The sequence below is a fragment of the Mauremys mutica genome, chromosome 3 (assembly GCF_020497125.1).
Source record: "Mauremys mutica isolate MM-2020 ecotype Southern chromosome 3, ASM2049712v1, whole genome shotgun sequence".
Taxonomy (NCBI): domain Eukaryota; kingdom Metazoa; phylum Chordata; order Testudines; family Geoemydidae; genus Mauremys; species Mauremys mutica.
Genome location: NC_059074.1, coordinates 205,333,131 through 205,349,255, shown reverse-complemented (window position 1 = coordinate 205,349,255; position 16,125 = coordinate 205,333,131). Strand labels below are relative to the sequence as shown.

Here is a 16,125-nt window from a genome sequence, read left to right as displayed (position 1 = left end):
CAGGGTCTCTGATTTTTTCAGTGTGGACCCCATCTTTGTGGATCACCTCCTTTCCAAATCATGGGTACACAGGTCTCCTCTTCTACTCTTGCAGTCATGCAGACCACATCACCTCTCCTTCACAACTATCTAGCATCCTTACGGCAATGACAACAGTAGTTCATATGGAAAATCAACTTAGGAAAGTATATGGTCACTACATGATTAATTGTACTGCAGTAGCTCTTAAAGGCTTCAATCAGGACTCAGGCCCTATTATGCTGAGCACTGTACCAACACACAGAAAGAATCTATACCCTGCAGAGCTTTCAATCTCAAACCTCTCTCCCACTGCTTCCTCCCCCCGTTTCTCCACCACGACACCCTCCCCCCCAGTCTCCTCTTTCCCTGCACATACTTTCCAAAATACCAACTCCTTTTTCTCCCACAGGTAGCTCCAGTCCTATAGGCAGCTCCTGCCTCCTCTAGCATGCTCCAGTCCTGCTGGTGGCTCCGATCTCCTGTTTCCACTCCTCCTCTTAGGTAGAAGCCCCTCATGGAGGTACGTAAGCTGGCTCCGACTCATTTCCAGCTGCTTTTATAGGCATTCAGGCGCTTGGCAATAGAGCCTGTAAAAGCAACTGGAAGCAAGTACCATGTAACCTGCCAGCTGTCCACAGATCAGACACCACTGATGGTCCGTCCAGGTCAAAGTATACACGATACAACATGAAGGGTGGATTCAGCTAACCCATAAGTCTCCATTATGCCATAGCTGCCAATTGTGACCAGATGTGACATTTCAGATGAGTTGTATCTTATCTACAGCATTAGGGAGTGATCCAGGCAATCCTCTCCTGACCCATCCATTGAGATCCACTGTCCACCCAGCCAGAAGAAGAGCATAAAAGAATACTAGGAAGGAACAGAGGTGTAAATGGTGGATTCCAGAATAGAGTGAGAATCTTTAGACCCCATTTGGACTAACATTCACTCAAGATCAGGTTTGATGAGAAAATACTTACATTCATACTTGGTGGAAGAGAGATTTGTTCCCATCCAGGAAATACACACCCTCATCCTCAATGTAAATGAACTAGGATAATCCTATTTCAGTATGCTACATACTATTCCTCGCTAAAATCATTAATGCCAGGTTTTTTATTTATTTATGTATTTATTGGCAGTTTACCTTTTCTTTTTTTAAAAAAATTTACTGAATTTAAACATCAAAAGCTCTGTGTAACTGATGTGCTTATAAGTGGAACACTTCTGTAGCTAGCATTTCATCTGCTGGAATTTGTTGAAGTCAAATTCAAAGGCTATTTTTTAAGTGCTGCCAAACATTACATTTAAGGCCTTAACTTTCCATTCACTGTGAATCAAAACTCCCATTGACTGACTTCAACTGGAGTTGCTTACATAGAGAGCTAGCAGGATCTGACCCTTAACAGAGACCACAATCTAAACAAATCATGTCAAAAATCATATGAAGGCCATTGGAATGTAAGAGATACAGTTTAGATTCCCTACATCTCCTGGTTCTAATGGCAGTGGGATGTCTGTGATAACTGTCTTTATCCGACGTATGCATCTAAGGGAGCGTCTAGGCTAGGATCTGAGGACAGAAGTCTTGCCCATGTCTTGGATCAATCACTACCTCTTGTAGTTTGAAGCTGGCGCACTTGTTTCTGATTGGGGCAAGGCACCTGTTTTGTTGGCTAGTCTTCAGAGGCTAACAGAACCTAAGCAGTCTCAAAGGGCTGAGAGGGAGAATGCTGCCAGCAGACTCACTCTACCAATAAATTGTGAGGACAAAAGATTATGATGAAGCTCTAACCTTTGTGTGGGTGGTACCCTCTTCCCTGACTTCAATCCCATGGGTCACCCTGCTTTATGGATAAACAACGCGTAAGGTTAAGATTCTGTCCCGAGTATTTTTAGTCAAAGTCAGGGACAGGTAGCGGGCAATAAACAAAAACTCATGGAAGCCCGTAACCTGCCCCCGATTATGACTAAAAATAACGGCAGGGAGGGAGGACAAAGGGGCTTGCAGCTGTCCCAACCTCAGCTGCTGCTCCGGCGGGCCCAGGGCTGGCCACTCGTCAGCTGTTCAGGAGCCCTGAGGCTGGCCACTCGTCAGCTATTCTAGTGACATACACACATCGTGGCCGCTGCTCCAGCAGCCCTGGGGCTGGTCACTGGCCAGCTGCTCTGGGGGCCACTGCTCTGGTGGGCCTGGGGCTGGCTGCCGGTAGGCTTCTTGGCAGCCCCGGGGTTGACCACTGGTCAAGCTGTTCAGGCTTGACAGTGCTACAGATCGCAAGCTCCCACACAACCACTAGCCAGCTGCCCGTGGATGAGACAGCTCCTCTGCAAAGCAGTCAGTACAATTTTGCCATAAGGCAGGCAGCATAGCAGCACGAGCAGCAGCATGGTCTAGTGCAGAAATTCCCAAACTGTGATTCACAGAATACTGGCTGGTGATTCATGAATGTTAACAGTACTTGGTCTCATCCTTTCTGCAAAGAGTGAAATGTTTAATACAAGTCTGTTCCTAATGGCTTCTGTTACATTACTCTGATCAAGCAAATCAGAGTATCTGGGGGACATTCATTGGGGGGGGGCAAGAGGTAGGGTGAGGGTGTTAATCCTTCCATACAGCTCAGTTACTTAGAATCATAGAACTGGAAGGGATCTTCAGAGGTCATCTAGCCCAGTCCCCTGCACTTAAGGCAGGACTAAGTATTATCTAGACCATCCCTGACAGGTGTTTATCCAACCTGCTCTTAAAAATCCCCAATGATGGAGATTCCACAACCTCCCTAGGCAATTTATTCCAGTGTTTAACCGCTCTGACAGTTAGGAAGTTTTTCCTAATGTCCAACCTAAACCTCCATTGGTGCACTTTAAGCCCATTGCTTCTTGTCCTATCCTCTGAGGTTAAGAAGAACAATTTTTCTACCTCTTCCTTGTAACAAACTTTTATGTACTTAAAAACTGTTATGTTTCCTCTCAGTCTTCTCTTCTCCAGACTAAACAAACCCAAGTTTTCCAATCTTCCCTCACAGGTCATGTTTTCTAGACCTTCAATCATTTTTGTTGCTCTTCTCTGGACTTTCTCCAATTTGTCCACATCTTTCCTGAAACGTGGCACCCAGAACTGGACCCAATACTCCAGTTTAGGCCTAATCAGCGCAGAGTAGAGCAGAAGAATTACTTCTCGTGTCTTGCTTACAACCCTCCTGCTAATACATCCCAGGATGATGTTTGGGTTTTTTTGCAACAGCGTTACACTGTTGACTCATATTTAGCTTGCAATCCACTATGACGTCCAGATCCCTTTCCGCAGTACTCCTTCCTAGGCAGTCATTTCCCATTTTGTATGTGTGCAACTGATTGTCCCTTCCTATGTAGAGTACTTTCATTTGTCCTTATTGAATTTCATCCTATTTACTTCAGACCATTTCTCCAATTTATCCAGATCATTTTGAATTTTAATCCTATCTTCCAAAGCACTTGCAACCCCTCCCAGCTTAGTATCGTCCGCAAACTTTGTAAGTGTACTCTCTATGCCATTATCTAAATCACTGATGAATATGTTGAACAGAACCGGACCCAGAACCGATCCCTGCGGGACCCCACTTGTTATGCCCTTCCAGCATTCCTGTGAACCACTGATAACTACCCTCTGGGCACAATTTTCCAACCAGTTATGCACCCACCTTATAGTAGCTCCATCTAGGTTGTATTTCCCTAGTTTGTTTATGAGACGGTCATGCAAGACAGTATCAAAAGCTTTACTAAAGTCAAGATATACCACATCTACCGCTTCCCTCCTATCCGAAAGGCTTGTTACCCTGTCAATGAAAGCTATCAGGTTGGTTTGAAAGGATTTGTTCTTGACAAATCCATGCTGACTGTGATTTATCACATTATCTTCTAGGTGTTTGCAAACTGGTTGCTTAATTATTTGCTGCATTATCTTTCTAGGTACAGAAGTGAAGCTGGCTGGTCTGTAATTCCCCGGGTTGTCCTTATTTCCATTTTTATAGATGGGCACTAGATTTAACCTTTTCCAGTCTTCTGGAATGTCTCCCGTCTTCCATGACTTTTCAGAGATAATTGCTAATGGCACAGATATCTCCTCAGTCAGCTCCTTGAGTATTCTAGGATGCATTTCATCAGGCCCACTTCATGACACATAATAAGAAAGATGAAAATTAAATAAAGGAAGACCACATTTTAAGAAAGAAAATGTATACACTGTTCAAAGACACACTAATCACGCCTAGACTTGACTAGACAAATTGAGGCTAATGGCTCTTTTTAATATAGTGGTTTTGCACAGAGATAATCAATGACAAAGGAAGTCATTTACTTCTTTACTGCCAAAGAGAATATAACTGACAACACGACTACACTGGCATTTGGTTTATTTCTCATTGGTTAATTATTGTAAGCAGCTGCTTTTCTTTTAATCTCATAGTCTCTATTGCAAAAATCCTTCTTCCTCCCTCCCAAACTATCAGAATACACTAAGAACAGAAGAACATTCAGTTAAATTAAAATGGCAAATTCAAAACTGATAAAAGGAAATATTTGTTCGCACAACGTGAAGTTAGACTGTGGAACTCATTGCCACGGGAAGTTGTTGGAGCCCAAGAATTTAGCTAGATTCAAAAAGGAATTGGACCTCTATACGATAAACAAGAATATCCAGAGTGATCACAATGAATTACAAAAACTTGGAAAAGCGACTAAACCTCATGCTTCATGTCATAAGGCAATTTCCAGCTATTAGAGATCAGGCTGAGGCCTAATGTGGGTGTGCCTACTGTAGGGTTCTTACACCTTTCTCTGAAGCACCTGGTGCCGGTCAGTGTCAGAGACAGAATACTGTGTTAGATGGCCCTCAGTCTGGCGATTACTATCTTCCTAATGGGCTGCACTGGTGACAAGTGGAAATCTGGGAACTGAAAACATGGCATTTCATGAATATTTGGTAGAATATATTGCACAGACAGCCTTAGTTTGCCTGTGTTTTTCTGAGGTATTGAGGTTGGCATTTTTTAAAGCACTCAGCATTGGCCTCACTCAACTCCCACTGGAATCAGTGATATAACACCAAATGATTTAAACAAGAGCACAGTTTGGCCAGTGCGGAGCACTCTTGAAAATTCTACGAAGAGTGTTCAGGGGACATTACAGATGCTCCCCGACTTACGCAAGCATTCCGTTCTGGAATGCCTTGCGTAACTCGAATTTTGCTTAAGTCGGAAACACATACCCAATAATTACGCCAAAAAACAACCACCCCCCCATTTCTAGCTTACGGAACTTTTTCTGTAAGTGCGGATTTGCGCAAGTCGGGTTTGTGTAACCTGGGAGGCGTCTGTATAAAAAAATACATATACTTCACATTTTTAAGTGCTTACCGTATTTATCGGCGTATAACACGCACAGGCGTATAACACGCACCTTCATTTTAAGGGGGAAATTTCAGGAAAAAGACTTAAATTTCAAATAAAGGACTTTGAAGCTCAGGGGGGAGGGGGGACGGGATCTCGGGCCGCTCGGGAGGGGGTCGGGGACTAAGGCCGCTCGGGGGCTCGGGCCGGGCCGGGCCGCGCCGCTCGGGAGGGGGGCGGGGGCTAGGGCCAGGGCCGCTCGGGGGAGGGAGGGAGGACGGGGTCTCGGGCCGCTCGGGAGGGGGGCGGGGGCTAAGGCAGCTCTGGCCGGGCCGCTCGGGAGGGGGGCGGGGGCTAGGGCCAGGGCCGCTCGGGGGAGGGAGGGAGGACGGGGTCTCGGGCCGCTCTGGAGGGGCGCGGGGGCTAAGTAGGGTGACCAGATCACACAGGTGAAATATCGGGACGCGGGGGGGGGGAACAAAAAAACTCTAACCCCGCCCCCGCCGCCGCCGCTCCATACCCCGTCCCACCCCCATCAGCTTGCCTCTGCTCCGTCTCCACTTCTCCCCTCCCTCCAGTGGAAAAAAAAAACAAAACCCGGCCGCCGGAGCGGGGGGTGTGGGGGGGCGAGGCGTGGAGCTCCGGCGGTTTTTTTCTCCGCCGCCCCCGCGTCCCGATATTTCATCTTTGTCCATACCCCGTCCCGCCCCCGCCGCCGCCGCCGCCAGAAGCTGGACTGGAGCAGTTCGCAGGGTGAGTGCTGGGGGGGCCACCCCCTCCCTTCAGGCTTGCGCCGCCATACAGCTGATCAGCGCAAGCCTGGGCTCAGGCCCCGCCGCTGGGGGGGGGAGAGGGCGGGGGCTCGGGCCGCTGGGGGGGGGGCTAGGGCCGCGCTGCTCGGGAGTGGGGCAGGGGCTAGGGCGCCGCTCCGCGCCGCTGGGGGGGGGGGGTTATAGGTTATATCGGCGTATAACACGCACACATCATTTGCCCCCTATTTTCAGGGGGAAAAAGTGCGTGTTATACGCCGATAAATACGGTATGTGATGGCCACCATCTTGGCCAAAGCACTGGAGATCAAACCAGGAACCTCCAGAACTAAAAGCATGAGCTGCTACAGCTTGAGCTTAAGTCCCAAGCCCCCCCGCAGCCAGGGGCTGTAACAACTCATCTCCTCAGTGGATCAGCACAAAGGGGGACCTGGCACACACACTCACTGAGGGCTTCCATGTACATAATTTTAAATTAAGTCTTGTTAAGCCTCCTTTACTCCATATTTACTATTAGTCACTAGCCACAAAATGGGAACTGGAAGTGCTTTGATAAATGCAATGAAAGGCTAGCGAGTTTCGCTGTGGCTTGTGGAAATACATCTGTATCCTGTGCTGACATGCTGTTGTGTAACTCTGCAAAGGAGCAACAAAGGACAAGTTTAAATCTGGGATGTTTGATACACTGGTCATAGCACGTGTCTTTGCAAGTCCTCCCTGCACTGAGAATACCATGGTCTTCCACCTTCCCCCTCTTCTCCAAGGTCCCAATTTTAAAACTTCACTGCACCCAGCTTCCAACTATAGCTCTTCCACTGAGATTATCTCCCCCCCCCTTCCCCTTCAGCCTCCATGCTCACACACATGCCACGTTTCCCTCTATTAGGACCGCATGCACTGTTCTGTTCCCCACTTTGGTAATTTAAGACAGACAGTGTTGAGGGGAGATGTGCCCAGTCTGGGCACTGTCACAGCAAGATGCAGCCTGTAGGAACAGAATTTCTTGGAAGGCTGAAAGCAAAAAGATCACCTAGGTACAGCAGCGATGGAAATGTGGGGGACCTGATTGCTACACATTATACTGGGTTAGCCGAATTTGGGTTTTTCTCAATACCCTGCATACATCAGCAGGTTGGTACTACACCACATGGAGCTACAAGAGAGATACAGTTTAGTTTGGAAAGCTTATGCCTCCTATGCTTGGTGAACTTCCTGGCATTTCTATAGTGCCTTTCATCAGAGTATGTTAAAGCTTCTGCAGACATTAAACTAGATTGCACAGTTTGCCTGTGAGGTAGGTATATCTCATTACACTCTTCTTACAGAAAGAAGAAACTGAAGGACAGGGAATTAAATGATTGCTCAAAGTCACACAGCAAGTCAGAGGCACAGTCAGGAAAAGAAACCAGAAGTCACATCTTTCAGTTCTGGTCTCTCACCACAGGATAACATTGATTCCCATTTCTCAATTGTGGAACTGTCTGTGACAAAGGATGTCCTGAATGAAGGGACTAGCCAATTCCACACTGATACTAATAGGCCCTGCATTAAAATACAAACCTTAAAAAGCATGCTGCGAGCAGCTGAGAGTGCCAGATCAAACAGTTTAGTTTATACACCTCTACCCCGCTATAACACGACCCGATAGAACATGGGTTCGCGTATAGCGTGGTAGCAGTGGGGCTCCGGCGGCACTTTAAAAGGTCCAGGGCTTCGGCTGCTGCGGGGAGCCCCAGGCCCTTTAAATCACCGCCGGAGTCCTGCTGCCCCAACCCCGATATAACCCCGTAGGAATTTTTGGCTCCCCACGACCGCATTATGGCGGGGTAGAGGTGTATTTAGGTGCCTTTTTCCACCACTCAGTGTTTTATTACCTGTTTGTATTTAAACTAGGAATTTTGGGGGATAGGCTTAGATTTTGGGGGTCAGGCTGGAGCTCTTGAGTTGTTTAGATCCTTTCTAGCCACAACTGCCTTCAATAAGCATTCGCATTAATCTTTTTCTGGCCAGGGACAGAAGAAGAATCAGGGTTGTTGTTATTGTTTTGTCAGGTGCCACAGAGATTAAACATAAATAAAGCATCCAACATCTGTAATTCAAACATCTGTGAACTTTGAATTCAACCTGAGTTTTCCAAAACCACTCTCAATCTCTATTTTGTGCTTATACAGCTAGACATGGATTCAACTCTTTACACTCAGTTTAGTTTCTATTGACTCTTAAATAATACAATGGGTTAGGACTGGATTTTTAAAGCATCCTAAAATATTAGGTGCTCAAACTCCATTGAAATTTAAGGGGATTTAAGTAACCAGATCCCTTAAGATCTTTGAAATCTCACCTTAGAGTTTTATTTTAAGTTTATTTTATTGATCAGCTGTTATTTACTGTCCATCAATATAAAAATATACCCCCACTTTTACTATCCTAGCAATACAGAATAGAAAGAACAAGTTCCCAGATTTAGAAGTGAGATTTTCAAAGGCACCAAGGGCAGATAGGCACCCAACTCCCATGGAATTGAGGCACCTAACTCCCCTTTATACCTTCACAAATCTCCCCCGTCGTTTCCAAATTGGTGCCAAAGAGAAATACACGCATGCTCTGCTGAGTCCTAATGCACAGGAGCCTACTCCCTTGTTCTTACCAGGGGAAGGTCGTTATTTCATAAAGGGGTAGCAGTCTACAGCATTAAAATTAGGTGACATCTGTCAGGAATCATTAGAAAGGCTGGTGCATGTTCTTTGGATGGTTTGGCAGAAGTTAAACTACTTCATCTGCCTCTCTCTGGGAAACCTGGAAGATTTCCTACAGTATCTTTTGTTTCCAGGAGTCTGAGAAAAACGACACACGGTCATGCAGATAATTAAACAGAACTCTCAGAAACTGGAGCTCTGATGCCTCAGTACTTTGGGCTTGACTAAGCTCAGGGTTACACCAGCTTCCTGCGGCGTAACCTCGGATATGGGGGAGCCTGTTGAAGAAAGTCTGACTGGCTGCAGTGGAACAAGCTGGCCAAAACATCTGTTTTGTTGGGGGGGGGGGGAAATGAGGCAGGAATTGGCTACTGCAGCTCTCAAAGTGTGCAGAACAGGCCAGGGAGGGGGAAACAGTCAGGATGCCCAAAGATGGGCTTATTCAAAGCGTCCTGTATCCAGCCTCCACCAGCCCTAGTGACAACATAAAGCTGCCTTTCCCCACAGGAAGGCAGTAGTGCAAACAGCACCTCTCCTCCTCCTGAGCATTCCCAATGGGGTGCAGCTGCGCCTACTGGCTCTAAATCTATCCACTCTTTGTGGCAGGGGCCATGACTGCCTCTATGGGCTTGTCTTCAAAATGGAGCTAAATCGGCGCTGCTGCAATCGATGCAGCGGCATCGATTTAGCGGGTCTAGTGAAGACACACTCAATCGATGGAGAGCGCTCTCCCATCGATTTCTGTACTCCACCTCAACGAGAGGTGGAAGCAATGTCGGTGATAGAGCATCTCCTGTTGACATAGCATAGTGTGGCCCCTACCGCAAGTAGATCTAAGCTACATCGACTTGAGTTACACTACAGACGTAACTCAAATTGGGTTGCTTAGATCGACCAGCAGCTGTAATGCAGACCAGGCCTATGTCTGTAAAGGGCCTAGCACAATGGGACCCTGATCAGAGCAAGTGTATATAATCATAAAATAAACATTTATTAATAACCACCACCAACACTATGGCGTACTCTGTGAAGGATATTAAAAGGAAATCTTTTCCAAACATGGCAGAAGGTGCGGCATATCTATAAGCAAGTCAGATGTACCTACAGTAAGAGCCTTTGGGTTATGTCTACACTACAAATCTAAGGCCTGTCTACACTGGCGGGGAGGTGTCGATCTAAGATACGCAACTTCAGCGACAAGAATAGCATAGCTGAAGTTGAAGTATCTTAGATCGACTTACTTCATGTCCTCACAGCGTGAAATCGACAGCCGCCACTCCCCCGTCAACACCGCTTCCGCCTCTCGCCCTGGTGGAGTTCTGGAGTCGACGGGGAGCGCGTTCAGGATCAACGTATCGCGCCTAGATGAGACGCGATACATTGACCCCCGACAGATCGATCGCTACCCGCCAATCCGGCAGGTAGTGTAGACATACCTTAAGTCAACCTATATTAGTTCAACTTACAGCCACCGCAGTAATTACTGTGGTGGTGCATGTCCACACACCCCTCCTTGGGTCAGTGGTGCATGTCCTCATCAGGAGCACTTCCACTAACCTGTGAGGGACAGTGTGGGGAGCTGAGAGCCCAGTCTCTCAGCTCTGCTGGCAGCTCCCTGCCAGGAGTCCTGCTGCCCCACAGGCTCCCAGTGGGCTGTCCCATGCCTGTTCCCCACTGGGAATGGGGGGAAGCTGCCCGGGGCTTCTTGCCATCTGGGAGTGGAGTCCCACTGCCCCAGATTCTCACCCCACCCCCACCTGCTCCCCAGGACCCAGGCAGTTTTGTCAATTTCACAGCTCAGTGGATAAGGCTGCCCAGCTCCAAACTGGGGGCGGGCAGGATCCAAGGCCACCCTGGGTCCCAGCTGGGAGCAGAGGTCTGAAGCTGCCCTGGTTTCAGCTCCCAACTAGGAGTGGGGGAAAGCCCCCTGGATTTCTCACCCCAGCTCCCAGTTAGGAGCAGGGTCCAGCCACCCAGCTCTCTAGGGGAGCAGGGGCTTTTTTTGGTCAATTTGAGGGCTCCTGCCATGAAATTGACAAGACCGGCAATGTAAAGGATGTTGTGTCTACACAGACTCGGTGTCACCCTAACTACACTGACATAAGCCTTATGCCTCTCGTGGAGGTGGAGTTATGTCGTCGGTGTAGTAAGGCACTTAGATCAGTGGGAGGAAGGCTGTAGTGTAGACACTGACATAATTAGACCGACATAAGGGACCTTATGTCGACCTAACTGTATAGTGTAAACCAGCCCTTTGTCTCACAATGTAACTTTAATAGGAATTATAAATTAACAGACTATTTATCTGTAGTCACAAGTCTGGTTGCAATTCAGTACCAAAACCATGAAATAAAACACTAAATGGGAGATTAGACTGGCCTTTGTTCTGTTGTAAAGGGTTCTGCTATGTAGGATGACTAAGTCTGTCTGCCACATAACTATCTGCTTAGGTCAGCAACATTTGATGTTCCTGCTCTGCTGTGGTGTTTTGCGGGCTCCAGTAGTGGTGAAAGCAACAGATTGTTCAAATGCAAGTTCCATGTTTGCTTAAACTTCCTCACTGTATAAATTATTTAGAAGAAACTGCACAAAGAAAGTCAGACACTCAATCACTGAAGAAAACTAAGGCAGTTTGGTTACAGTGCTCAATAACTTCAGTCACTCTAATTTACTGAGACATTCAAAAGCAAACATCATTTTAGCAAGCTATTATGAGACCCACCGGCTGGATTAAACCACACCCTTGCAAAGAATAGTGAAAGTTAAAATCAAACCTTGACCAAATCACAAAAAAGAAGCTCTGTATTTCTTTGTCAAATATCTAAAATTATGCAGAAACACAACAGAACTGATACTTGTACAGAGCAAAAGCCCCACACACAATGTCCACACAATACTTTTACTTTTCTAACTAAAGCAATCAGAATCTTTAAAATACTCTTGCTTTTACAGGAAACCTTTCAGAGTGTATTATTTGCCTGGCAGTACTTGTTAACCTCACTCCCTCCTTGTTGACTAGCAATGTGACAAAAGCACCTCTTACTCAATAAGTTCCAAACTTTCAAAACAAAAACACTAACCGCTGCCAGTGAAAGAAATATCTGCCAATTTTAAAAGTCACTGAGTTATTCACTGGCCAAACTGCTAGGACACTGAAGTGAGGGGGAAAACAAGCAAATTATGACTGAAATGACCTCACAAGGAAAGTATTTCTCCTTCAGGGATGTTTACCTCGTAAATGTGGCTTACAAACTCTTTTACTAACACCGCTGAGAAACATCAAGACTAAGGGACAATCAGAGTTTTTATACAACAAGTCCACTTTTGTACATACACAAGTCATTGTCTGTTAGTAGAATGTGTGTATCAATCCAACTATTTTACTTTTGTGCATACACAAATCCCTGACTGTTAGAAACATGTATATCCAACTATTTCACTTTTGTGCATACATAAATCCTTCTCTGTTAGTAAAATGTGAACCCAATCATCCAGTTCATTTTCAGACATTTATAAAACACTTACAGACAGAGGGACACAGAAATCCAGAGATTAGCATCTCCCTCTCCTTTTTATAAAAATTTATTGTTTATATCACAACACCAAGTGGAGACAGTGCAAATTGCCGATAGTGAATGAGAGAGTATTTGGATAGTAAGTTATGGAATCTCTCTATGTCACCATCTGTTGTTCATTTCCAATGTATTTTAATTTTATGGTTGCCGTATATGATTAACATATGGGGGGTGCATATGTGCGTGTGTGTGTGTACACTGTTTTAAATAAATACTAAAAATATTTCCACACACATCAGAGAAAAACTGCAGGGTAGATTCCACCAATGTAACATTTCAGCACTGAAATAAAAAAAAAAAAATTAATCACTTGTAAATTAAGTCCAACATTCACCATTATAGTTTTAAGGCAACTTCTCAAAAACTCTTTTCATTCTAACATAGTTGTATGGAACTTCTGTATTTGAGCTTTAAAAACACAAAACACAAAAATCAGTGGTTTTGAATTCTGCTAGAAAAATCTATCTCCCCAAATCTGGTTCAAAGACTCAGACCTCGGATTCAGAATTATTATTTTTTTTTACATGCCCTGAAAAGAGAGAGAGAATGTTTTCTTACCTATTTGGTCTTCTGGAATCAGTGACTCAATGGGGGGATCCAGTTCAGAGCTTTGTGACAAATAGTTCTTAACTTGTGTCATGAACTGCCGAATTGTCTGTAACATGTCAGTACTCGAAACGTGGCATTCCTTGTTCTCCTGGAGAAAGCTGACATAGTCCTGCACCAGGCACCCAAAATAAGTGCGCTTGTCCTGGGACAGCTCTGCAATTTTCTTGATCATCCTCTTTTCGGGGGTCATGAAAGAACTGAACACCCCACTTACTTTCCTCAGCTGGGATTTCACAATCTTGGGGAGAACAAATGAACTGTTCCGTTTCTTTTTGGGCTTCAAAGGGGGTGCCATGCTTTCCTGGTCACTTTCCCCTTCAAAGTCCTCCAGGCTGCTGTTAGTGTCCCCTTCGTAGCCAAACAATGGCATACTACGATCAAAATCCAGCGAGTTGGATGAGGAGGTGGAAATGCTCATGTCGCTCAGTCTCTGCCTGCCTCCATTCCACTGTACTTGTGACTCAGAGTTTGTAGCCAAGGTCTTTCTGCAAGCTGCTAAATTTTGTTCACACAGGGCTTCACCTGGAACGCTAGCAGTTTCTGACCCATGCACTGAGTTGTGACTAGATCGAATTACTGCCAAGGTCTTTGCATTACCTTCCCCTTCTAAGCAAACAGCCTGCTTCTTTAGACGAGGAGGCGGAACAGGGGTTGGTTTCTTCTGCAGCAAATCCAAGTTCCTATGTTTGTTATGGTTGACTGTTCCTGGCATGCTCCCCTGCTTTATAGTCCTGGAGAGCTGTGGACTTGTGAGAAGGCTATTAATAGAAGGTGGTGGAGGTCTGGGTGGGGGGGAGCGAGGCTTCTCTGTCCCATTCACATCTTGAGTTCTTGGGCTCTGCCTTTTCAAACTTCCACTAACATCCTGGCTGTGCACTTTTAAGAAGAGAGGATTAATAAAACACAAGGCTCCGTTGGTCTGGCTACACTCCAGCTCCGAAGGCGTTCTGGTTCTTATAGAATGCACTCCATTTATAAGACAGAGCTGACGTGAGTCTTTGCAAGCATTGTCTGAGGGCAGAGGCCTACGGGGAGGTGAAGGATTTGGGGGGTTGTTGTTAGCCGGAGAGCTCCAAAAATCTGAAAATCATTATTGTGTTAACATAAGAATTTAGATATTATGCAGTTGGCTTTCAGCACATTAAACTCAATAGAACAATGTTGAAGCATGAAAAACTTTAGACAAGCTTTTATTTTTTTTTTAAATTTCTTAATAAGCTTCATAAAACACTGCCAGACACAACTGAATGCTAAACCTTCAGGCTGCAGCTATTTGTCTACAGAGTTTATAAATATCTTGGCCAATGTGAATCTTCATAGCAAGTAAATTGGGATATACAGAAAAGAATGATTGCTATAAAGTATCCATTATTCCTGTTTTGAGACTGAAATAAACCCTGAGCTAATACCCCTGGCCTTGATTAGAAAATAAGAGCCAGATTTTCAGCTTGTGTTAATCAGTGTAGCTCCACTAACATCAGCAGGACTATGCTGATTTACGAAGGTTAGGCCCTGGGAATTTGCAAAAAAACTATATTTTTGTTTGGAGTAAAAAATTAAACAAGCTGAGCATGACGAGTTTGGAATCAGATTTTTGTCCCCTTGGCAGATACTATCTTTAGCCATGCTGATCAGGCATCCGTGTCTGTGTTTCAACCTGCAGCTGTGCATTTGTAATAATTACACAATTTGTTTGAGATTTTAAAATACTCAGCAGCACATATGACTATGCAGGGCCATCAGCAAAAAATGTGTACTAACACTAAAATCTGTACTAACTTGACGAATTGTAACTGAAGTCTCCTCATAGCCCTCAGTAAAACATCTGTGAGAGTCTATGGAAATCAGACAACAGTTCCTTCAGCAACCTCATAGACTCCTGCGAACTATACTACAGGTGTTCAACATGCTTCTGCCCGACCAGGTCAAAAATCAAGTAATCAGACAGAAATAAATTCGGGCACTAACTGACAGCTACATTCAAAAACTATCTAGATGCTTACATGGCCCCTATTATCACAGCAACTGAGTGTGTCGCACACAAATGAATTTAACATAAGAACATACTGAGTCAGACCAAAGATTCTTCTAGCCCCGTATCCTGTCTTCCAACAGTGGCCAATGCCAGGTGCCCCAGAGGGACTGAACAGAACAGGTAATCATCAAGTGATCCATCCCCTGTCACCCATTCCCAGCTTCTGGCAAACAGAAGCTAGGGACACCATCCCTGCCCATCCTGGCTAATAGTCACTGATGGACCTAGCTTCCATGAATTTATCTAGTTCTTTTTTGAACCCTGTTATAGTCTTGGCCTTCACAACATCCTCTGGCAAGGAGTTCCAAAGGTTGACTGTGTTTTGTGTGAAGAAATACTTCCTTTTGTTTGTTGTAAACCTGCTGCCTATTAATTTCATTTGGTGACCCCTAGTTCTTGTGTTATGAGAAGTAAACAACACTTCCTTCCAATTGGTCCTCACAATACCCCATGAGGCAGAGAAATGCTATTAACCCCATTTCACATATGAGAAACTGAGGCAGAGACACTAAGTGACTCATCCAAGGTCACATCAGAAGTCTGTGGTGAAGCAGGAAACTTGAAATTGGGGCTCCTGACCCCCATGCTTACACCTAGCCACTAGAGCATTCCTCTCTCAGCTTTCAAACATATTATTAGTTTTCAAAACCAAGGGCAGAAATTCAGCCAGAGGAAGTCTAGGGATAGGGATTACAGGCCTGCAGCACACAAGCAGTGGTGCTCTCAGGTATTCTATCTGCACAGGACAAACACAAGCACAGTAACTCTAGGAATGGATGTAGTGGAGAGCTTGTGAGCAGTGGCCTATGCACCTCCTTTGGACAGATTCCTCTAGTACGTGTTGCCATCAGGTGTACAAGAGGCTGAGATTCCAACACCCCAACCCAGCTCATCATGCCCTTCTCTGGGTACAGTGACCTAACAAACTCCCCCACAAGAGTGCTTGCCCCTTAGCCTGGCTGCAACATGTGTAAGTCTAAACTTTCATTAGTTACCTGAAGCTACAGATTATCAATGCAAAAGACAACACACTTTACGCTGACTTCGGTG

General features: G+C 45.4%; 1 protein-coding gene across 7 annotated transcripts in view; it reads right to left on the bottom strand.

Moving 5' to 3' along the window:
* Positions 1-16,125, bottom strand: part of RIN2 (Ras and Rab interactor 2) — a 115,059-nt gene that overhangs the window by 11,903 nt on the left and 87,031 nt on the right. For all 7 annotated transcript variants that reach the window (XM_045010868.1, XM_045010865.1, XM_045010867.1 and 4 more), the window contains one exon: positions 12,990-14,120. In XM_045010868.1, the coding sequence (XP_044866803.1) occupies positions 12,990-14,120 (1,131 nt within the window). The remainder of the gene's footprint in view (positions 1-12,989; positions 14,121-16,125) is intronic.